Source organism: Poecilia mexicana, unplaced genomic scaffold, assembly GCF_051168715.1.
Source record: "Poecilia mexicana isolate PSO_F unplaced genomic scaffold, ASM5116871v1 scaffold_5, whole genome shotgun sequence".
Taxonomy (NCBI): Eukaryota; Metazoa; Chordata; class Actinopteri; order Cyprinodontiformes; family Poeciliidae; genus Poecilia; species Poecilia mexicana.
This window is the reverse complement of record NW_028263374.1, coordinates 30,479,219-30,503,450: the sequence shown is the minus strand read 5'-3', so window position 1 is coordinate 30,503,450 and position 24,232 is coordinate 30,479,219. Positions and strand designations below refer to the sequence as shown.

General features: G+C 48.3%; 1 protein-coding gene across 1 annotated transcript in view; it reads right to left on the bottom strand.

Annotated features, from left to right (window-relative positions):
• Positions 1 to 5,868: 5,868 nt before the first annotated feature.
• The window catches only part of dag1 (dystroglycan 1), a 35,274-nt gene continuing 16,910 nt past the window's right edge, over positions 5,869 to 24,232 (bottom strand). The window contains exons 2-4 of the mRNA XM_015006866.2: positions 22,660 to 23,282; positions 11,102 to 11,557; positions 5,869 to 9,854 (exon numbers count right to left, since the gene is read on the bottom strand). Coding sequence (XP_014862352.1) covers positions 8,049 to 9,854; positions 11,102 to 11,557; positions 22,660 to 23,076 — 2,679 coding nt within the window. The 5' untranslated portion in view covers positions 23,077 to 23,282 and the 3' untranslated portion in view covers positions 5,869 to 8,048. The remainder of the gene's footprint in view (positions 9,855 to 11,101; positions 11,558 to 22,659; positions 23,283 to 24,232) is intronic.

Here is a 24,232-nt window from a genome sequence, read left to right as displayed (position 1 = left end):
CCAGTTTGGGACCGGTTCCAGTGTCTGTCCATCAGGAAGCCTTCAGTCCAGAGGATCTGTGGTTCTGAGCTTCAGGCTGATCGTCTCTCAGCTTCTGGGACGAAACAGAGAAAATAAAAGCCGACGTTCCTAATACCTGTGACACAGTGTTAAAGTGACACACACACACACACACACACACACACACACACACACACACACACACACACGCACACACACACACACACACACACACACACACACACACACACACACACACACACACACAGGCGCCCAGGGAAATGCAGTGACACACTCGCGGCTCGGCTGGCTGAGCAGCGTGTTGCTTGGCATTGTGAAATGTCAGAAGGAAAGTGTTCAGAGAAGCAGCCGGGCACCTGGGAGATTCCACTTTATCAACATACAAATGAGCCGCGCTGAACTGGCTGCTGACAGAACGCTGAGCGCTGCTGAGATGAGAGGAAAACGGCGCTGACACTGGATGGTGGTGCTCTGTGTGCAGCCTGCAGGTGCTGCGCTGCTGCAGCATCCATCAGCCAGCAGCTCACCGGGTCAGAAGACCGGAGAGATCAGGAAACTAGAAATCCTTTAACGAGCAGCGAGTCCAACATGACTCACTGATGAAGATTCTGCTGACGGGAAACAAAAACTCAAAGACTGGAGGCTTAAAGGAACAGAACCGTCCAGGATCCAAACCCTCACAGAGGTCAGAGCTGCGGCCTCCTGTGGCCGGTCCTGGATCCTGGAGCAACCATCTGGCTCCTCCAGAGGAACCCCGGCTGATCCCGGGTCTGGAGGGACTTCTGGATCTCCTCCCAGTTGGATCAACCTGGAAAAGCTCTGAAGAGAGGATGAGGAGGTTGAGACGAGGAAGAGCATCAGCTAATCTCCTCAGCTGCATCCATGACCGAAGATGAAACATCCAGGAGGCGTTCACATAAAACAGCATCAACATTCAAATGAAAACTGACGGATTTTAGTTCCAGTTTGGCGTTTTTACCGTCTGCAGATGGTGAGGATGAGGCAGACTGAGTAAGTTTCTCTTGAGAAGTTTGTAGAAATATAAACAGGGATGAATAAACTCCAGATCTGTGATGTTTTCACACCAAGACGGTTCTGGTCCAAAACCAAAATCTGATTTTATTTTTTCATTTGCAAAATTTTTTAACATCATGTTTTTTAAACCTTAAAAAAAGTCACACTGGTTTGACCTTTGCTCCCATTGGACAGACAGGAAGTGGGCGGGGCAGAGTGCAGGCCAGGGCAGAAAGGCCATCTGTCTCCATGGCAACACCTCGGACTCCTCAGACTGGTTCTTTCCTTCTGGACCAGCCGAGTCTTGGTTCTGGCAGCAGAACCAGAACCAGTTCCTGTACTGAGATGAAACTGGTCCCAGTTCAGCACTGGTACCAGTTTGGTGGAGCTCTGATCCATCGTTGGGAACATCCTGAGCGTTTCTCCACAGGTGTGTGATTTATTCCTCGCTGCTCAGATATGAATCTGAGAGCCGCGTTGTTTGTGTGGCCTATTTATTTTCCCATCAATATGCAAAGTATGGCAGCTGCACATTAAGCTTCCCGACTCATTCAGCTGCAGAGATCAGCAGGAACGCAGAGAGGAGCTCCGCATCTTTCATCTTTAATCCTCCGTCTTTATGTATGAACGTGTTATGAGTGTGTTCGATCACAGGACGCCAGAAACACTTTCACCGAAACCTGCATCCACCGTCAGCTGGGCTTTAATCAGAGACGGGAGCCCAGCTGGAGCCAGAGACCTACAGAGTCTATTCTGTTCTGTTCTGGTTTATAAGTAAAACAAACACATAGAAAATTAAATGAATGTAAAAGCAGGTGACTAATGACTTAAATAATACCAGCTTGTGAAAATGTGCCTTCAGGAAAATACATAAAATAAACAATTTCATAAAAAGGTGCTTAAATGTAAAAAATGTCAATACTACAGTTACTGCAGGACACGTTTCCAAACTGCTAGAGAGCTGCTGTTTAGTTAGGTTTGATCTGGTCTGATCTGATCTGATCTGGTTTGGTCTGATCTGGTCTGGTTTGGTTTGGTCTGGTCTGGTTTGGTTTGGTTTGGTCTGATCTGGTCTGATCTGGTTTGGTCTGATCTGATCTGATCTGGTTTGGTCTGATCTGGTCTGGTTTGGTTTGGTCTGATCTGGTCTGATCTGATCTGGTTTGGTCTGATCTGGTCTGGTCTGGTTTGGTTTGGTCTGGTCTGATCTGGTTTGGTCTGGTTTGGTCTGATCTGATCTGGTTTGGTCTGGTCTGGTCTGGTTTGGTTTGGTCTGATCTGGTCTGGTTTGGTCTGATCTGATCTGGTTTGGTCTGATCTGATCTGGTTTGGTCTGGTCTGGTTTGGTTTGGTCTGATCTGATCTGGTTTGGTTTGGTCTGATCTGGTTTGGTTTGGTCTGGTTTGGTCTGATCTGGTTTGGTTTGGTCTGATCTGGTCTGATCTGATCTGATCTGGTTTGGTTTGGTCTGGTTTGGTCTGATCTGGTTTGGTCTGGTTTGGTTTGGTCTGATCTGATCTGGTTTGAACTGGTTTGGTTTGGTTTGGTCTGGTTTGGTCTGGTCTGGTTTGGTCTGATCTGGTCTGGTCTGGTTTGGTTTGGTCTGGTCTGATCTGGTCTGGTTTGGTCTGGTCTGGTTTGGTTTGGTTTGGTTTGGTCTTTTTTGGTCTGGTCTGATCTGGTCTGGTTTGGTCTGGTTTGGTTTGGTTTGGTCTTTTTTGGTCTGGTCTGGTCTGGTCTGGTCTGGTTTGGTTTGGTCTGGTCTGATCTGATCTGGTTTGGTCTGATCTGGTTTGGTCTGGTTTGGTTTGGTTTGGTCTGATCTGGTTTGGTCTGATCTGGTTTGGTCTGGTTTGGTTTGGTTTGGTCTGATCTGGTTTGGTCTGATCTGGTTTGGTCTGGTCTGGTTTGGTCTGGTTTGGTTTGGTCTGATCTGATCTGATCTGGTTTGGTCTGATCTGGTTTGGTCTGGTTTGGTTTGGTCTGATCTGATCTGGTTTGGTCTGATCTGGTTTGGTCTGGTCTGGTTTGGTCTGGTCTGGTTTGGTCTGGTTTGGTTTGGTCTGATCTGATCTGATCTGGTTTGGTCTGGTTTGGTTTGGTCTGGTCTGATCTGATCTGGTTTGGTCTGATCTGGTTTGGTCTGGTTTGGTTTGGTCTGATCTGATCTGGTTTGGTCTGATCTGGTTTGGTCTGGTCTGGTTTGGTCTGGTCTGGTTTGGTTTGGTTTGGTTTGGTCTTTTTTGGTCTGGTCTGGTCTGGTCTGGTTTGGTTTGGTTTGGTCTGATCTGGTTTGGTCTGGTCTGGTCTGGTCTGGTTTGGTCTGGTCGTCTCAGTTCGGACTTGAAGCCCGGTCTGCCTGATCCGGCGTGTTTCCATGAATGGAGCAAAGCTTTGATGTTACATTTTGTTTTAATTGAGCTGAAAAAGGCCTGAATGAAGCACAAGCAGAACCAAATGTAATTTTCTCCACATGCATCGGCTCCAGAATAATGACTCACTAGAAATGTGAAGAGCTCACAGCCTGAAGTGAAGGGTTTGAAGAGGACTTATCAAAGCTGAAGCATTTTCTATCAAACAAAGCGGGAAGAGCGACATGAGAGCGTTTAAAACAAGAACTCACTCTGTGGTTTACAGAAGGAATGAATGGGAGATGAGAGGAAGAGGAGGAAGAGGAGGGCGGGGTGCAGGGGACGGGGAGCGCATCTATTCACACCCCTCAGCTGGGAAACACAAGGTCAAGAACACTCAGAGAAGAGCGAGAGGAGAGGAGATCCATCAGGAAGGCTGGGAATGAGGCGAGGGGAGCGGACGCTTCTCACACTGCAGCGTGAGAACCAACCCAGTTTGTTCCCAGTTTGTTCCCAGTTTGTCTGGTTTACCTTCAGCTCAGAGACGGAAACACTTTCTCTGCTACACAACATTTAGAGCTTTTTATTATCCTCCTACATTTAGAGTTATGTGAACAGAGATCCATTATAACCCAACCTGAAAAATAAAAACTCCTCTGAATTCTCATTTTTCAGACTTTTAAGTTACAGTCAAAAATTAACAGCAATAAGAGAAAAAAAAGATGAATTGTTAGATTCACCGTGTTATTCATTCCTTTATAAATATTACAACTTAAAATTAAATATTTAGTTTATCAACAAATATTTGGCGCCAAACTAAATGTTTTGTTGCTAAGCTAGCTCGCTAACTAAATTTTTAGTTTGGAGCTAAAAAATTTGTTGCTGAATAAATGTTTAGCCTCAAGCTAAATATTTAGTTACAAAGTTAGCTTGGTGTGAACACAAAGCTAAAGTTTAGCCTGAATATTTAGCTAGCCAGCTAAATGTTTGTTCCTGAGGGAATGGTTTTCTCTGAATAGACAGAGGAAGTGGAAATCGTCAGACAGGAAGTTGAAGTTTGGACATAAATGTGTTTTCCAAATGGACGACGTCCCACAGCAGTCCAACAATTCAGCTCCAGAGTTACTGAATGACAACAAAGTTAATGTTCTGGAACATCCATCTCCAGGTTCTGATGTCAGTCCCAGAGAAAGTATGTGACCAGAACCGCGACCCGGTTCCACCGGTTCTGTCAGTAATGGGCCAGAATCCCAGTGCATCGGGGAATGGGTTCATGGTCCCAGAGGAGAGTCATGGTGGCACTTACTGATAAAACTGGAGCCACTGAGATGTTTCTGAAAGGTTTTCCTCAGATTGATGGTCAATTTCTTTCCAATTTAAAGTCCTGATCACTGCACAGCTTCAACAGCCAACACACGTTTTATTCCTTCTGTAATAGAAACCCTGAAATCTCTCTGTGTGTGTGTGTGCTCTTTTAATCAACCTTCCCTCCAACAGACCTGTAAGAATGAAACACTCGTCACTAAAGCTTTTCCTCCAACAAAGAACTGAAGAACCGACAAACGGAACAATCTGCTGCCTTTCACGGCTTTGTTCAATTACTGAAAAAAGTGATTCAGTCAGCTGAAATTACATCTCATAAAGTCTGTCACAACTCCAGAGAGAACTAATAATCCATCAGAGGGCTGGCTCGGTCCAGAATGGACTTTTTCTTTCCTCCATTATGTGGAGACCGTTTTCAGAAGCTGGTTTTAACCTGAGGAGTTTCTGCTGTGTTCAGGCTTCAGACCTGAACCTGGAACCATAAACTGAGACTTTACTGCTGATTAAAGCTGGTACTTTATATTTGTGTTTCTTTATTCGGTGGTGCAGTAAGGGTTTATTCAAACTCGGTCTGAGATGAACTGGTCCTGGAACCGGAAGCCATTTTCTCTGTGAGCCACAAGTTCATGTTTTAAAGCATTCAGATTAAACTCCGTCTGATCTCCAAGTTTAACTGGATCAGCAGCTGATGGACTCAACATCCATGCAGTTATACATACGGCTGATTTAGTCTGACAGCAGAGGCGCCTCAATCAGGCCGGGATCAATCCTCCATTAATCTCCATCATCCCTGAGCTCCGTCTCTCCTGCAGGAATTCATTCATCTCCGCTTCACCCTCCTCCAAATTAAACTCCGTCAAGAATCATCGCTCAGCTGTTTACATCTAATCAATGGTCAATATCAGAGCAAAGCGTTTGGATTCAGTCGGTGGAGAGTGTGATTTGACTGGACCGAGTCTTCAAAGCAAAACCTTTAACCAGGAAGAGAAGTTTGGACAAGTTGGACAGCAGCTTGTCCGTCCCAGACGGCTGTCCGAGGAAATGGACATCAGACGGGGAGGGAGAACCAGAACCAGGCTTCAGGTCTGATGGAGCAGACAACTCCCAACAGATCCAGCAGGGATGAGGCGAGACGCAAGAAAGACGAGCCAGGCGTTGGTTTGATTAAGGTACCAGTTGGTTTTATTATTACAATGCACACTGGATAAGCAAAAGAAGCCTTGGCATCCTGCGAAAACCAACATCATGACAGTATGAGTCACACGCGTGAGGCTGCATGGAGCGGCCGCGCCGCACGCCGTTATTGCAAAGGGTCACTTCCTGCTCCAACTCAGGCGAAGGATGGAAACAAAACGACTTCCAGGTCTCTGCGCCGCATCGGCGACGCCAACACCAAAATAATCCAAATGTGACCCATGAGTGAACTAAGCTAAAACTTTAACAAATCACAGAAGACTAATCATCAATTCAGATCGTTTTAATAAACAATTTGAGGCTGTATCAAAAAGTAAAAAAAAAAGGATTTCTGGGAGAAACTGGTTGGAAATTCAATGTTTTTGCTTTCCTGAATCTCAGACACAATCCAGAAAAATCAGGAAAACAAAACTTCACTTCTGGGAGAGTCCCAGCGTCACGTAGAAAAAAGTAAAATCAAATAAAACGATCCCTGGTTTAAAGTTTCCGGGTTTCTTGACCAGTTTTACCGGAGAGAAAAGAGGCGGAGCTGGAATCCTGTGGAAAACCAGTACAGGTGATACACCTGCTCTACATGCAGCCTGAACAACAGGGGGCGCCACCAGGGTCATCAGGCGGTTACCAGAGCGTCTGACAGTGGGTCAGCAGACACAGAACATGCCCAGTGGATGACCAGGGCCTGATGGAGCCGTCAGGGACACACCGGAGTCAGGGTGAAGCTGATTGGCTGCAGGATGTGACATCAGAGCAGGTAAACCTGACCTCCTCACCATGAGGTCGGTTCTGTTTCTGAGTCACTGTTGGTTGCTCTGGTTACCGCCTGTAACCCATCAGGCGGGATGTGGACGGCCTTCTGTCCAAACTGGATTATTTAAATACCGACCATGGAGCGTCTGACCGGGACCGGAGAAATAAAACATTTAAACCTGTTCTCTGTCACACGTCTGGGTTTTTTGATATCCAAATTGTTTGGATGGTTGATTATTGGAACTGATTTCCAGTGGAAATTGCTTTCCACTGGAAACCGGTTCAGACCGCTTCCCACAGGTTCAAACCGGTTCCCACCGGTTCAAACCGGTTCCCACCGGTTCAAACCGGTTCCCACTGGTTCAAACCGGTTCCCACTGGTTCAAACCGGTTCCCATTGGTTCAAACCGGTTCAAACCGGTTCCCACCGGTTCAAACCGGTTCCCACTGGTTCAAACCGGTTCCCACTGGTTCAAACCGGTTCCCACTGGTTCAAACCGGTTCCCATTGGTTCAAACCGGTTCCCACTGGTTCAAACCGGTTCCCACCGGTTCAAACCGGTTCCCATTGGTTCAAACTGGTTCAAACCAGTTCCCACAGGATTCCAGCCGTTGATCTTACAGCCTGGTTTCTCTCGTCTCAGAGGAACGGACTGAAAGTTGTGTCTGATTTGTCTTGTAGAAAAACAGGAATAAAAAAAATCACCTGTTAATATTTTGGAAGATAATTCTTTCTCTCCCACTTCGCTCCACCAAATAAAAAATCTTCCAGACGAACAGTGAACTTAAAACCAACAAAACAAACGATTATTCATCTCTACCTTGTTATTCTCAGCTAGACTTTGTGAATAAGAATAAAAACAGACAAACCGAGTTAAAAGGCAAACCGTTATGAATCCCAATAAACACACACACACTCATTCTCACACACACACACGCACACACACACACCTCGGCCTCCCTTCGATCGGAGAGCTTGGGGTTGGGACGAGGATCTGATGCTTCAGAGGTCGTGTGTGTGTCTGGTGACGCTAGCAGGACACAACGGCTGTTAGGCAACGCTTCAGTCCAGTGAAAAATAAAAGTTATCGGGGAAAAAGAAGAAAAGTCAAATCCAGTTCTCAGATGTAGAAAAAGCTGAAATGCTGAGAGGGAGAGCAGGTCTCCCGGTGGTCTCCTCTGGGTCGGGTCAGTGGCCCGCTGGGATCACAGCGCGGCGGCTACCACAGAACCAGTAGTACCTCAAAGCCGTTCCAGACCCCACCCAGACCGTCGCCTCCGTTGTTTTGGAACTTTAGCACCTCTTGACATCACTTCCTGTAAAAGTCCAGACAGAAACAGCAGAAACCAGCGCAGTTCCTGGAGCCTCCCTCCGCCGTGAGGGGAGGGCAGCCGGGCCTTATGGCGGCACGTAGGGGGGCGGCGACCTGTACGGGGTCATGTTCTTTGGACGGGAGCCCTTCCCCTCCTGGGGAGCCGTGAAGGGAGGAGGCGGCTGGTAGGGGGGTGCGTTGGGGTCTTCATCCCGCAGGGCGGTGTACTCCCCCAGCATCTCCTGGTTGAGGGGCGTGGTCTCTGGGCTGGCCATGTTGGGGTACTCGGGGGGCGGCAGCGGCGGCTTCTCTTCCTGGAGAATCAGCGGCATGCTGGAGGAGGGGGGCGGCTTGGAGTCGTCCAACTCATCGGCGAAGATGATAGGCACCCCCTTTTTGATGAAGGTGGCCTGATCCTCGATGGTCAGCTTGCCCCGCCGCTTCTTCCTGTAGCAGATCATGGCGATGATCCCTGCGATGAGCAGAATGGCCGCCACCACCACAGCAGGGATCACTGTGTGAAGGTAGACGTCATCAGTGCTGTGGCGGCTCGACCCCAGGCCTGGAGTGACCATGGAAGGTTCTGGGATGTCGACCTCTGCTGGCGGGATGAAGGAGTACATCCGGCAGCTGGCTCTGCCTCGCACCTTCACCTCCAGCGGACTGAAGTCCGGCCCCATGTAGTTCCTGAACTTCTGTGTGGGTCTCCCGTCGGCGTCTCCGAGCGTCCGGCTCATGTTCCTGAGCTGCTCCTTGGGACACAGATGCTGCGGCAAGCTGGTGTTGGTCCATTCCACCACGATGGAGCCTTTGCTGATGTTCCTTAGGCTCACTGTGCTGCTGTTGCGGTCGCCCAGAACGTACGCCAGCTTCTTGACCAGCAGGATCTTCTTGTGGATGTTGTTGGCGATTAACCGTGGCTCTCCTTCAAAGCGGGCCGTGAAAATGACCGGCGTTTTGTCATTGGCAGGCCAGCGGTTTACTTTGACTTCAAACGCGTCGATGGCGTTGCGGCCTCCTTTGTCAGTTGCCTGCATAAAGTACTCGTGCTTCCCGAGGTGCTGAACATCCGGCAGGCCGTACAGCAGCTGGCTGGTGGTGTTGAACTGGATCCAGGACTCCTCTCCAACCACATCCTTGTGGTTCTGTTTCAGAGACAGGCGGAGCTTGTCTGTGGTTCCGTCCTCTTTGTCAAAGAAGGTATCAGAAGGGATTTTAACCTCGAAATACGTTCCCACCAGTGCAACGACCTGATCAATGGGGTTCCTCAGCACCGGCTTCTTGTTGTTTGGGTCGTCGATGACGCCAGGTGACAGTGTGCTGGCTGTGGGGGCCTTGGGTGAGGGGGTCTTTGGGGTGGTGCTGGGTGGTTTCCTGGGTGGTTTTTTGGGTGGGATGGTGGGCGTGGTGGTGGCCTCTACAGGGATCTTCCTGGACATGGATGGCTGAATGGAAACGGTGCTGGTGGTCACAACGACCTTGGTTGGCTGAGGTGGGCCCAGGGTCGGGGTGTGGGCGATGGGGTCACGGATTCTGATTGTAGGCTTCCCTGGCAGAGGCACAGGGCCCCGAACTGGAGGGGCAGAACTTTCTGTGGGTGCAGCGATGGAGGGAGAGGAGAGGGTTGGGACGATCCTGACCGGAGGTTCAGCCGCCGTGGTTGGAGGAAGAACAGCCAGGATGGGCGTCGGAGTGTTGTTGAGCTGCCTTCTCACTCGCTTTGGGATTTGTGGCTTCTTGTTGGCGATGTGCCATCCCACCACGGGGTACCCTAGTCTGGCAGACATGGATCCATCTTTAGCTGGACCCTGGACACTGTTGATATCTGGAACGGTGGTCCGGTCCAGGAAGCAGCCCAGCTTCCATGACAGAAGAGCTCCGTTCTCCACCACCTGAGAAACAAACACACCGATGAAGCCACTGGGTTTCTGTACGATTCAGCGAATGATTCGATTGTTAAAGAGGAGAAAAACAGCAGCTGGCCATTCTGTAACATTATATGCAGCTCTGATGGCTGATGTGAGGACTCTGTTTATTTTTGCAGTTTGATTTCTGCAGCAGCTCCTGAACCCGGGAGAAGCTCTGTGTAAAATATTAGGCTGAGTTTAAGGCCTGCTGAGGAACTCAAGTCTTTTATGACCTGAAAGATAAATCCTGTGGAGTTTCACTCACTTACACTCAGGAAAAATGGCGTTTTGCAGATATGGCAGCTTGAGTTGTGGTGACAAATCACATTTTTTATGTTTGTGTGGGGAGAACAGATGCATGTGAATTATTTACCAAGATGTTTCAGAAAGTAAAGGAGCTGTTTTGTTCTGGCTTGTTGTCAGACGATGATCTGACCTGCTGAAGATGTGAAAATATCCAGACGAAAACTGTCTGAGATGGAAGCAGCAAACTGAAGGCTGGGAGGAGAAGATCGTTCTCCTGTTAGCGTCGTTAGCTAACAGGAGAAGCTGCCATCCTGTTAGCTAACGATGCTAACAGGATGGCATGTTGCATGTTCCTGTTAGCTAACGACGCTAACAAGATGTCCTCCTGTTAGCGTCGTTAGCTAACAGGAGAAGCTGCCATCCTGTTAGCTAACGATGCTAACAGGATGGCATGTTCCATGTTCCTGTTAGCTAATGACGCTAACAAGATGACCTCCTGTTAGCGTCGTTAGCTAACAGGATGGCAGCTTCTCCTGTTAGCTAACGATGCTAACAGGATGGCATGTTCCATGTTCCTGTTAGCTAATGACGCTAACAAGATGTCCTCCTGTTAGCGTCGTTAGCTAACAGGATGGCAGCTTCTCCTGTTAGCTAACGATGCTAACAGGATGGCATGTTCCATGTTCCTGTTAGCTAACGACGCTAACAAGATGTCCTCCTGTTAGCATCGTTAGCTAACAGGAGAAGCTGCCATCCTGTTAGCTAACGACGCTAACTGGATGTCCTCCTGTTAGCGTCGTTAGCTAATAGGAGAACATCAACAGCCTGAAGTTCAGAGGTTGATGTGACTGAACCTCTGAATGTCAAGAGAAGAAGAATAAACGCTAAACATATTAATTATGCACAGAAACCAGGAGAAATTATTAACAGAAGTTTAACTTTACGTCTCTTTGTTAGCTTATAGCCAACCATGTTTATCTGCTGACCTTCTTGGCGTTTCCTGGCCCGGCCATGAAGGCCGACATGTCGAACAGCCGGTTGTTGACCACTGGCAGCATCTTCATGCCCTGCAGCTCCACGCCTGAGAAGCTCCTCATCCTGTCCAGCAGCTCCACCCGCTGCGCCGAGCTCATCTTTGTCAGATCGGCGTCCAGAATCACCGTCAGCACCGTGACCGGCTCCTCGTTGCTACACACAAAGGGCTGGACGGGATCCTCAGCCGCCGCTGGGCCGGACAGCGGCACCGACGGGTCGCCGTCAAAGTGGTCGTCCGGGTGAACTTCGATGGAAAACTCCTCTGAGGAAGAGGAAGTGTGGTTGGAGATGGTCACAGAGATGTAGTGGACTCCTTTGTCCTCCTCCAGAGGGAGCCCCCGCAGGACGCTGCTGCCACCATCCCAGTGCAGCCAGGCGGGCAGCGAATCCTTCCCCACCTCCGTCACCTGGAGACAAACCAGAGAGCAGGAATGAGCCGCCGATCCAGGATTTTAAACATTTGGGAATCACTGGTGGGAAACAGTTATAAAGGCGGGAGATTTACACTTTGGTTACCATGGCAACTTGGATTAGGAACACAAGTTATCAATAAGTTAATGTAAAGTCGACTAATAATTAACTGATAAACAGCCCTTTTTTGGGCCTCTGTCTCTTTAAGAAGCTCCTGCTCTTCCTGAAGCTCCACCTCCAGGAAGTCGTCCCAACATGGCTCCTCCATTAACCCTTTAACGTTTTTACCATCACTGCTCTGAGCAGCAGCTCCTACAACGAGCTCAACAGTTCCACCAGCTGTTTGCTAATTGCTGCTGGCTAGTCTGAAGGAGCTGAGTGGGTTAGAAGCTGCGCCTCGAGGGCAGGGCTGGGTCCACCCAGGGGATTTGGACAGCTGAACGGTTGCCATGGAGATTACAGGATTTCTCAAACATGCATGAAAGAATCAAAGCAACACTCCATGTTTGTTTCTGACAGAATGACACGATGGAAAGTTCAAAGAAGATGATTTTACATCATGTTGCCTTTGAAATCCTGGGTTTTCTTTTATCAAGAGGGTCGGCCATCTCTCCATATCATTCCAAGCAAAATTAATCATAATGTGGTGAATTAAAAACAAAAACAAATTAAAGAAACAGATCTGAACAATTTCTTCAGTCAGCTGAATTACATCCACTGCTTATATTTCGAATAGAACCACCTAAATGCATCTTGCATCCCACACTGGACTTTGTTTGGACCGTTTCTCCTTCACATTCTGGTGTAGTGCTGCCATCTTTGTTTCTGTATCAACTGGCTCAGCTTGAGGACCCAGAGGCGCCCTCTTCTGGACGGTGGCCAAATTACAACACTAAACTAATGAACCATTAACAGTTTGCTTCCATGCCTGATTCTATCTGCTGTATTTCTACCAGTCAGCTGCTGCAGAGGCTGAATCAGGCAGCGTTTGGATTCAGGTACCTGCTGGAGCTGAACAATAAATCCTGCTCACCCTCCTCTTCTTCCTCTTCCTCACATGCAAACACAAACACAGAGCTGAATCGTTATTTAAACGCGGCTAAAATTAAAATAAGTCGGTCAATTATGAGGCTGGTGGGGGGCTGATGAAGAGAAATGGATCACCGGGGAGGGACAATGCCAGCGCAAAGATAAACTCAGAAACAAGAGTGAGTCTCTCCCTCCCCACATCCACAAATTAATTCTGCGGCTAATAAATCCTGGTTAATAAATTATGCAGTGAGCTGCTCCCAGGATGCATCATTACGGCTGCACCAGGCTCACGAGAAGCAAACAGAGAGACGGAGCTCCAGGTTCTCATGTCCTCGTCTCTGTGTCCAGGAGACAGCAGGTCCTCTGACACGAGACAAGCCTCCATGTCTTCTGATCAGGACACTGCCCCGCCCTCTGCTCCGTCTGTTGCCCCGCCCTCTGCTCCGCCTGTTGCCCCGCCCTCTGCCTTATGTTGCCCCGCCCTCTGCTCCGCCTGTTGCCCCGCCCTCTGTCTTCTGTTTCCCCGCCCTCTGCTCCGCCTGTTGCCCCGCCCTCTGCCTTATGTTGCCCCGCCCTCTGCTCCGCCTGTTGCCCCGCCCTCTCCCTTCTGTTGCCCCGCCCTCTGCTCCGCCTGTTGCCCCGCCCTCTCCCTTCTGTTGCCCCGCCCTCTGCTCCGCCTGTTGCCCCGCCCTCTCCCTTCTGTTGCCCCGCCCTCTGCCTTCTGTTGCCCCGCCCTCTGCCTTCTGTTGCCCCGCCCTCTGCTCCGCCTGTTGCCCCGCCCTCAGCCTTCTGTTGCCCCGCCCTCTGCTCCGCCTGCTGGTTTTAAACCACAGAGACGCGAAACCAGAGCAACACAGATTTCATCACCACCACAGAAACGAGACAAACAGTTTCAACAAGCTGAATTTAGAACTAAATTACCAAGGAATGATAAAATGTTTATGTTCTTATTTTAGAAAAGAACTGAATCATTAAAAAGAACTGAATCATTAAAAAGAACTGAATCATTAAAAAGAACTGAATCATTTGCTCGTTTCCATTTTCTCATGTATTTCAAATATTGTCTAAAATAATCTTACATAGTTAAATTAAAAATCTGCATAATGTGACTAACGGGTCAGTGGATGAGCCGATGAACCAAGAACCATTCTTAGAGTCAAAGGTCAAAGGTCAACATTTTGTGTCAGCCAGAATTTTTCTTAGAAAATATTTCTCATTCGACTCGGACCTGAAGGAGGGACGTTTCCACTCTGACTAATAAAACGACGTCGAGATCAGAGCCAATCAAATGAGAGAAGGAGCAGACCCTCTCCTCTGATTGGCTCCAGTTGAACAAGAAAAAACGCATCACTGCCAGTGGACAGAAATGTGCAAGAACCTCTGAGCTGTGGGAAACGGACCAAACCCACCTGTGGCTCAGGTACGTCTGCAGGCTGCTGAAACAGGAAAACCACTAAACTTTTCCTGTTGGAATCAAAATAAAACAAATATTGTGCAACTCAACTTTACACTTTACACTTCCTCTGCAGTTTTGTTTCTGTTCCAACATGTGAAATAGTTGTGGAAATGACCCAGTAAAACCAGTGAAACCAGTGATAAATGCTCGTCGGGAGTCGTGCATGAACCCTTTCAACTCCCAGCAGAAACCTTCATCTTTCCTCCTCCTCCTCTCTCAGAAGGCGTTTAGAAAAAGTTTCCAGTCGTTTCCAGTGTAAAGCTTCAGAGGAGTCTGAAGTTCGGCCCCCCAGGCTGTCAGCCGAGACAAACCAGCTTCCTGCAGGACCGACCAGGAAGAAACGGATCAGAACCAGTGACTGGAAAGCTGCTAGGGTGGCGGCAAGCGGAGTGAATTTATTCAGATGCAGCTAAACGCCTCGTTCAGGAGCGATACTGCCGAGGAACTCGCTCTCCATGATGGATGCTAATGTTGGGTTTGAAGAATGAACGGCAGGCGGAGCAGCCACATCTGTTTGGCCCCAACTTAAAAGGCTTCATTAAAAGGAAACGAGTGATAATCTCATCAGAGCTGCAGCTCCTTTCATCATCTGCTGCTGTGAGCCGCCGTGACTATCAGCAGTCAGGAAGCCGCCGCCGTGCAGCAGGCTGGCCAACAAACCAACCGGCTCCAGGAGCGACAGGCGTGAAACGCAGGGAGACGTTATCGCATCAGGCGGATTCCTCTCTGCATGGCCGCCTCCTGATGGGCGGGGTCAGGGGTCGCACGGTGAGCTCATCATCGTAAAGTTTAACCTGACAGCTTTATATGAGGGTAAAAACATTAAAGTTACACTGGATGCTGTAATAAAACGGCTACATACCTCACTGCTTCAGAGGATTTCACTGCAGAATCCCTTTAACCAATCAGTGAGCTGGAGGCCAGAGGCGGCCTCTGATTGGCTCTGACCGCTCAGCAGATGTTTAATAAGTCAATCTAAACTGAAAACTCGTCAATGTGGAAGTGAATCAACCAATAATTAGCTTTCAGTTTGGTCCATTTAGAAAAATGTAGACGGATGAATAAATGCTGTTCACACGGAGTTACAGACCTCCGCCACCAGGGGGCGGGTGTCCTGAGGGCGTTTAATGATGATTGCGCAGGTCACGTGACTGGCTGCCCTGGTTTCGGAAACCAGCCAGGTGGGCGGAGCCAAAGTGGCTAACATAAAATTAATAGTAATTAAAATACAAAATGTTATTACAATCTAATGATTTGATTCATTTTATGATGCAGAAAGTTCAAGTTAAATTTTAATACATTTATTTAGCTTAATATTTGTTTTTATAATCTGAATCATAAAAGCGGCTTCAGTATTTAGAAAAGCCTGAATATTATTGGCTGTCTCCGTTGCCTAGCAGCAGGCGGGTCGTGGGTTCGAGTCCCACCCTGGGCTCTGCATGTCCGGTCCGTGTTGGGTTTTGTCCGGGTCCTCCAGCCGAACCCCCTGACCTGCTCCGTGTTATTTTAGTCTCCGTGTCCTCTCCTGTTTGGGTCTCAGCTGGAACCAGAACCGCCCGGCTGCTGCTGGCTGCGGGCCGAGCCCGTTAAGCGGGCAGTTCTGCTCGGATTTACAGCCTCTCCGTCTCCATCATCATATTTTAATGGCCGCTGCTTCCGCGTGTCTGTGGACGGCTGAAGTGCTGCGCATGCGCAGCTGCCTGTCTGAAGACATGAAAGTTGCGATCCGTAATGTCTTCCTCATGTACCGCCGCTCCCAGAATAGATCCATTAATAGTAACAGCCCGTTTTTCCTGGAACCGGCTGCGGCTCGGGGAATTTTCCGTCCGGCTCCAGAACAGCTCAGTCGGCACCGCTGTACTCTGTTTGGACCCGGCCCGGAGGAGTTCTGGTTCTGCCCGTTTATTCCTTCAGTGTAAACAAAACGGAAATCATGAAGGAACAGCAGAAGGTGGTGGTGGTGAGCTGAGCCCTGATTGGCCAGTTCGGTCCGTGTTCTGATCCGGCTGCAGGTTCTGCTCCCACAGTGGGAAAGTTCCTGCTGTGGATTTCAGCCACAAATTAATGTTTAAGAGCAGAAAATGAGCCCAGAGATGGAAACACTCCTGTAAACATCCACCTGGCTGCGGGCCACTCCGGCCTGCAGCTCTTCACCTCCTCCATCCCTCCATCCATCACATTTTCCACTGGACGTCCCTCTGCCTCCCGCCTGCCAGCTCCCTCCCTGTTGGCTGCTGCAGCTCCTCTTCATCCTCCTCGTCCTTCCTCCTAAATATGAGGCTTATCTGCCGAGCCGGGCCCAACAATGGCCTCCTTTCTTCGCGCCCTGCTCCGCTCCTGCGACAGTGAGCCGCTTTCTTCCGCCGCCGGCCTCCTCCTCATATCTCTCCAGGAGATATCGTTCTCGTTTCCCTCCTCATTCTTCCCGCTTCGCTTCCCTCTCTCCTCTGGCTGATTAAACGTTGCTTTTCCCGGGATCATCCAGCGGTGGGTCTGTGGGGAGCTGCTGGTTCTCACTCACTGGGAAACAAACCTGGAGAACCCGGACAGAAACCCTCCATGATGACAGAAACATCCCAAACTGGGAGTCAATCCAGATCCCAACCGAACCACCAGTAAATACAAAAATCACTTTTCAACAATGATGTTATTCTGGTTAATAAATCCAAATGCAGCAGGTAGCAGGTGAGTCAGTGATCCGGCGGCACATCGTGTTTTTCAGCTTTAAAAATTTAATTTACAGAAAATCTGTCACTATTAGCAATAAACAGCAACTATAAAGTCATCAAAAAGGCAAACATAAAAATTAAATATTAATTCTGCACTCAGTTGTTTCATCCTACAGTGATTCTTGAGAATAGGGACAAAACAGGTCCTATGGATAAAGCATGAAATTTGAATAAAATATACACAAAATATATTTTTTTCAAATATCTAACTAAACTAACCTGGGTCATGTGAGCACAACAATGTATATTTTTCTTTTTTTTGCTGAATATTTTTTTATTTTAAACATTGTAGTCGGTGGATGATGCCTGTAAAAGCCCTTGTCCAGGAGCAGAACTCAACACATTCTTATAGTTTAAAACAATTAAAGAAATACTAAAATTATATATTATGACAATTAAGTATAAGTAGTCATATAAATAATTATAAAAGTATCGATAAATTGAATTAAAAATAATTTTTAGATATTTTCCAACTCCGTTGAAATTTGTCCTTAGTTTTTATCAACACCGTCAGAAATGAAAAGAATGTAAAAAAATCAGGCATTATTGGGGGGCACCAGAACTTCTGAGGACCCCATGACGTCGTCTTTTCTCTTCCTTTGCTAGGAGGGCTAGTTAGCTCCGGTTAGCTTCAGTTATTCTTTAGTTTTTTCTTCTGTTTTATTCCTAAGTTGTTTGTCACAACCATGATGTGTCAACTCCATAACTAACAATTTACAAAACTTTGATGAAATTTTGCGAAATAAAAGCTTAATTTTGGTAAACTGTAAAGATTTCATGGACCTGACGAGCTACAATATGGCCTCCTTCAGAATAACATCATATAAATTGAGGTAGTTTGGCATTTCGTCAACTCCGTCAGATGTCAACTCCGTCAGAGTTTTTCTGACTCTTTCAGTGAAATTGTTGTCAAATCTCACTTAATTGTGCAACTAATTCATTTTAATGTATCTTACATGAATTGCATTACTTCACATGTACCAAGTTTTTATTTTACTCACTAGTTTGTCACCACCTTCAGTTCTGTGTCAACTCCGTCATGCACTGTCAACTCCATCAGATGGACTTTTTCTTGTTTTTTATTTTAAATAATATTTATTTTATTTCTTGAGAAGCATTTGTCTGTAAATTGAGTAAAAATATCACTAATGGGGTATTTTAAAAATCATTTTAGATTTATTTTTGTCAGATGGTGATGACAAAGTTTTGGGTCAGGTCGATTAAAAATGTAATTTTTTTTAAAAAATTCGCAACTGGGAGCCTGTACCTTAGCATCTTCATATTTTCTAAACATTATTTGTCATATTTGCATACATAACGTTGAGAAATTAAAAAAAAAAAAATATGGGAAAATTAAAACCCATTTTGTCCCTATTCTCAAGAATCACTGCCTAATTAAAATATCCAAAATTTGATCGGTGACGTTGTTACCTGCTCAAAATGCTCGTTAAACTGGGATTGGGGAAAAAATGGGAGTGGAATCATAACTGGGTCGGTGAAAGTCCAGGTTTAAGTTCTGAATGATGGTTCTGATGGACAGGATGAGTAATGGAGGTCCAAACGGGACCGGCGGTTCTGTCTGGAGAAATGAATGGAGGATCAAGTAAAAACTATTTTCTTCACCAGGAGAAATTTTACTTTTGTATCTGCATGTTTTGATTTATGACTGAATGTTTAGCGTTAGTCATAAACCATAAACAGAACAATAAGCTACGGTGGCCGACAGCAAAACTGGGAGCAAGAACCCCAAAAATAACAATGATATCAATAATAATAATATTAACAACAATAATGATCATGATTCGGGATTAAAGACGCAGCTTTGGGTCAGATCCCGGTCAGATCCAAACTGATCGTGATTTCTGCTGGGAAGCGGAGAGATGGCAGACTTTTCCCTGAGCGCTGCCTCGCAGGCTCGCTGCGTTTGCAGCGGAATAAAACAGATGCTATCTTTATCCAGCTAACGAGCTGCAGCTCCAACACCAACCATTAAATCTTAAACACACTGATGGGGATAATGAGAGACGAGAAGCTGAAGTGGTGAAGATGTGAGGGCGAAGGCAGCCTGAGGAAGAGGAAGAAGGGTCAGATTCCCACGGTCCAATCAGAGCGCGGCTGGGACAGTTCACACCCAAAAAGCCTCAGAGTTTACAGACCGGTTCGCATGACGACCCGAACCGGGTCAGAACAGGAACATTTACATTAGGGGTGAGACTCGAAATTTATCCCCAATTCTCATTTTCTGCGATTCAGAATCAACATAAAAAGTCCCAAAATCAATTTTCAAATATAAAATGATAAAACAAATCCACCGTTTGTCGGTCTCCATTTTGGAATGACGGGACGTTGTGACGTCATCAAGCAGCCGGTTCTGGAAGGTTCTCATGAAGCACCAAAACAAGAGGAAACTCCAAAAATGAAGAGGATGAATTCGGCAAATGTTGAAGGAAAACATTTGGACTCATTTTGGTTCTGAATTCCCGGGAAGACCGAGCCGGACGCGATCTTCACCGAGTTCAAAGTTCCAGTTTGGAACTGTTTGATCCAGTTTCACCAACAGAACCATGATCCTAAACGCAGCAGCAGATCGAAAAACTCCAGGTACTGCTGTGGCCTAGTCAAAGTCCAGACCTCACACTGACTGAAGGGCTCTGGTGGGACCTTCTGAGAGCTGAGCAAAACCGATAGTGGACCACCTAGTTGGACTCACCTCATCGTCATGGCAACACTTCCTCCTGCTCTGATGGGGGGAATTATTATCCCTGAACGATTTCTACAGTCAGTCCAGATTCTATAACCACCAAACGTGGTTCTGTAGAACCTCCTCCCCTTGGATCAGAACCAAACGTGGTTCTGTAGAACCTCCTCCCATTGGATCAGAACCAAACGTGGTTCTGTAGAACCTCCTCCCGTTGGATCAGAACCAAACATGCATCTCTGTGGTTCCAGAGGGAAACACCAGCAGGGTAAACCTGCGGCCCGGATCAGGACCGAATGATGAACATCAGAGACCAGAACCAGAACCAGTAATGGTTTCCAGAACCAGCTGAATCATGAATGAATGTGGAAGAAAATAATCAGGAACATGCGAGTCCATCTGCTGCTGTATGTTTAATTATATAGCAACATGGCCGCCAGCGCTGCGGCGGCAGTAACCTCATGGCAGCGTGCTGCAATGCCCGGCCCGGCCCGGCCCGGCTGACTCATATGTTCTGCTGGGTTTTATCTCCGCCCAGTTCTCCAGTTTTCCGCTCCTGTCCTGCCAGTCAGGCTGCGGAGCTTCGCTGGAAAAACACGACGGCTTGAGATGCAGAGCAGCAGAGAGACGACAATTAAAGACCCGGAGAACCGAGCGACGGGTTCTGGAGGAACCGCAGTGAGATCCCAGCAGGGGGGAAAATGTTCACAGAAAAAGAAAATCTAAACAGAAAATTGGAGATGGAAAAAAACTGATAAACTGAGCAGGTTGTAGTGGCTTCTGAGGGTCCTAGTTAAATCCTGGTGAACTTTTTTAGGTCCAGGTGTGAAATGTAAAATAAAATGCAAAATATAAAAACACTGACTGTTTCAGAACCGGTTCCCTGGAACTCAAATGGACCGCCGGGATGAGGAGGACCAGCTTCCTCTGCAGCGTTTAAAGGTCCAACAGAACATCTCAGACCAGATCGTGGTTCTGTTTGTCAGGAAATCTGAACTTAATGAGAGGAAAAGGTTTGAAGTTTGGATCAGAACCAAACCCATCCCGACCATGAAATGTTTCTCCTGACCACCTGATAAAAAGAGTTGCAGTCTGCTAAGCTAACAGCAGGGCTGCTAAGCTAACAGCAGGGCTGCTAAGCTAACAGCAGGGCTATAGGCTTCCAAGTTTAATCCCACTGAAACCACAGACTGTCTGATTCCCTTTACTCTGACACCACCAAATAAACTCCAGCTGAATAACTGTCACAAACAGAGCGCTGCAGCGGCCATCTTTACTGCCGTAAACAGAGCAGAAGTCTGACTGCGGTCACATTAAACTAGTAGCAGGAACGATCGTACAAAAGCAGTTTGATGTTTTGTAGCTGAAACCTGATGGAAGCTGCAGGTGATGAACAGGAAAGCTCCGTATGACCGGATAAACGGCGATGCATTCACTGTCAGCGGAGGGTGAGGATGCAGGCGGGACGGGCGTCCTGCAGGCGGACCCCGCCCCCCAGGTTGGTCTGAGAGCAACACTTAGCTGAGAAATTGATTTGGCCTTTTCCTCTGAAACCCTCGGCACCGCCGACCTTCCAGAACAACTGGGGGGGAAGGAAGAGGTTCAGAGGGAGGGTGCAGGACGAGCAATAAAAGCTGAGGAAGAGGGGGGGGGGAGAGGGTGTGGAAGGAAAAATAAAAAGGAGAACAAACTCCCAGCTCTCCTCATCAGGACGGGGAATCTAACCTGTAACCTTCCATGTTTTCCCCAAACACACAGAGACCTTCCTGAAGGGCCTCCAGCCTCTCCTCCTCCTTTTGTCCAAACCCCCTCATACCCCTGCCCCCCCCAGCAGAGGGTTAGCTTAGCGACCCCCCGCCCCCCGGAATGAAGGATGAGTGGCAGGACAACAAAACCAAGCAGAAACTTTCAGAGCCTCCTGCTGCTGATGGGACGTTTTCTGAGACAAACAGCGTTCCCCACAGAGAGAGAGAGAGAGTGTGTGTGTGTGTGTGTGTGTGTGGTGAGCTTCATTAAAGCAGCTAAAAGTGCAAGCTACTGTTCAATAACACTGATGTGATCTGATGTGACAGAGTGAGAGAGGGATGGGACTGGAGAGATAAAAGCAGCGATGGAGGGAAGATGGTTGGTGTGTGTGTGTGTGTGTGTGTGTTTGTGGTGATGAAAAGGGAACAGCAGGACAGACGAGGTAACCGAGGAAACCAACGGCAGGAGTTAGGACAATCAGAGCTGGGGGTTGTGCTGCAGCTGCAGGTGACGGAGGACAGGCAGGAGACGGGACCTTAACGTCTCCTCTGAGATTTCATTAGAGAAAATCGGCTATTTTGGAAAATGAGCTGCGATTACAGATGAAATATTCCTGTGAAGGACCACAGAGCGCCGATTCCTGCGGCAGGTTTTCAGACGGATGATTCTCCAAGTTCCTGAGTGGAGAAGTTTCATCCACCGGTTCCAGGGACCGGCCCGGTTCTGCCTCAGAGGAACGGAGATCAGCACAGCTCTGAATGGAGAACTAAGGCCAAGAACCTCTTCAAGTCCGGGAACTTCATGGTTCCCCCACAGGAAGATGGAGAGGGTCAGCAGCCTCTCCCTCCAGGACCTGCTGATGAACGACGGGAACCCACCCAGCGTCGGGTCCAACGGGTCCAACGGCCAAGACAAAGAGGCTCCTCTTGGACTCTGATTGATCTCCTTCCTCTCCTGAGAGGTTCTTCTATGAGCAGCTCCCCCAGCAGTCCCTGAACTCATCGTTATGGGTCATCGTACCATCAGTGGTCTGTCGCTGTGCAGCGTTTATCAAGTCCAGAGGATCCAAAGCTTCATTCACAGCCTGATGGTGACAAGCTGCTGATCGCGCACTGCAAAAACACAAAACCTTACCAAGTCATTCTGGTCTAAATATCTCAGTTCACTTGAAATAAGACGAAACTCACAAGCATTTCAGCAACATGTAGAGTTTTGTTCTAAATGATAAATTCCTTAATATTAATGAAAAAGTTCTAATTCCACTGGCAGATTATTTCACTCATGGAAAACTGTCGAGTCTGTGCAGAACCAAAATGACTTGGTGAGATTTTTAGGGTGTTGCCTCTCCGGGCCGTCTGACTGGGAATCGACCCGACGACAGAGTCCAGGATCAGCAGCTTAACCTCCTGCTCTGTAAGCTGCTTTGAGCCGACTCACCTTGACGATGTCTCCCAGGTGAACATCCTCCATCTTGTTTGGCACCTTGATCTGGAAAACGCGGCCCACCGCCGCCGAGGAGTCTGGGAAAGCTGAGGGCGCGGCAGCTTCCTGCCGGCTCGCCGCCACGCTGCCAGGCTCCGCGGCCCGCCGGCTGTCCATCGCTTCCTGGAAGTCCTGCAGCAGCGAGGAGTGCATGGAGGCCTCCAGGTCGCCGCCCAGCTCCTCGCCGTCGCCGCCCGCCTCCAGCAGCACCAGTCCTCCCAGCATGTCCAGCTCCAGCTCGGCGCGGGCCGCAGGCGGCGTCCAGCCCGCGGCGGCGAGCAGCAGCACCAGCAGCCAGACTCTAGTCCTGGGCAGAGTCCCGCCGTGACCTCTGACCCCCCTCAGCCAGCCCACACCGCCCTCACTGCACATTCTGGGCCTTTTGTCTGCCTGACGGTGAAGCAGAGAGCAGCGGGAAGGAGGATGATGATGATGAAGGAGGGGCGGGCCGCAGGGGGAGCATGCACCCCCAACCAATCCACCAAATCCGTCCTTCCAAACCCCCCGCCTCCTTTTGTCCTCCGCTCTCCTCTTCCTCAGAGCGCCGGCGGTCCCATCGGGCCGAGTGGGTCGGAGATCTGGAAGGAGAGAAAGACGAGCGGTGAGCGGACGATGAAGAACCTCAAACCCATTCAAACCTCAAATCTGGCCGATAGAAACCCATCCTGCACCGGAGCGCAGGGAGTAATCTGATTAGTTCAGCTCCGGTTTGGGAATAAAGGATGAAAGGATGAAAGATGGAGAGATGAAGGAGGGGGAGGTGAAGGTGACTTAACCAACAATAACCGACCAGCCGGGTTTCTGGGGGAGTCCTAATGAATGCATGCCTTCTCCATTGTGAGAGGTCAAACCGAGTGTGTGGAGGTGTGTGCTGCAGGCCTGAACTCAGACCCCTCCTGACTGAGTGTGTGTTGGAACAAAAGGCCTCAGAAAGAGTGAAAGAAAGCAGAGAAAACGGATGGGAAAGAGGGAGCGTCCCGCTGTGATTCCACTTTGTCCCGTCAGAGAAAGTGGATTCTCTGCAGGAGTTTCCTGGCAACAACACGCCGCCTCCCAGGTGGAGCAGGAGCCCACCGCCCACCTCCGGACCAAACTTTGCTTTTAATGCTTTAAAGCTGCTAAAAACACTTTTCCATCATCTAGAAGTCCAGGTGTAGCCTCACTCTGGTGGGTTTCTCTGAGAAAACTTTATATCCACGCCGTTCTCCAGCCGGCGTTTCATCCTGCTGCTCTGCTCGTTTGCTCACTTCTTCCTGATCCAGTTTTACTCATCAGACACAAACCAGCGGCCATTAGGCGACGAAAGGCTTGGAGATGAGGGAGTGTGTGTGTGTGTGTGTGTGTGTGAGACGGATCAGACAGACGGAGGTAAACAGTCGGTTGTTTTTATGCACCAACACGCTGCATGTTGTGAACATTTTCCTAAATTATTCTAATCAGCTGCACAAATTTCTCTTGTTCTGAATATGCAATTTTTAATAACTACAATATTAATATTTTACAGTTTTACCCTAATTGTAAATTAGTG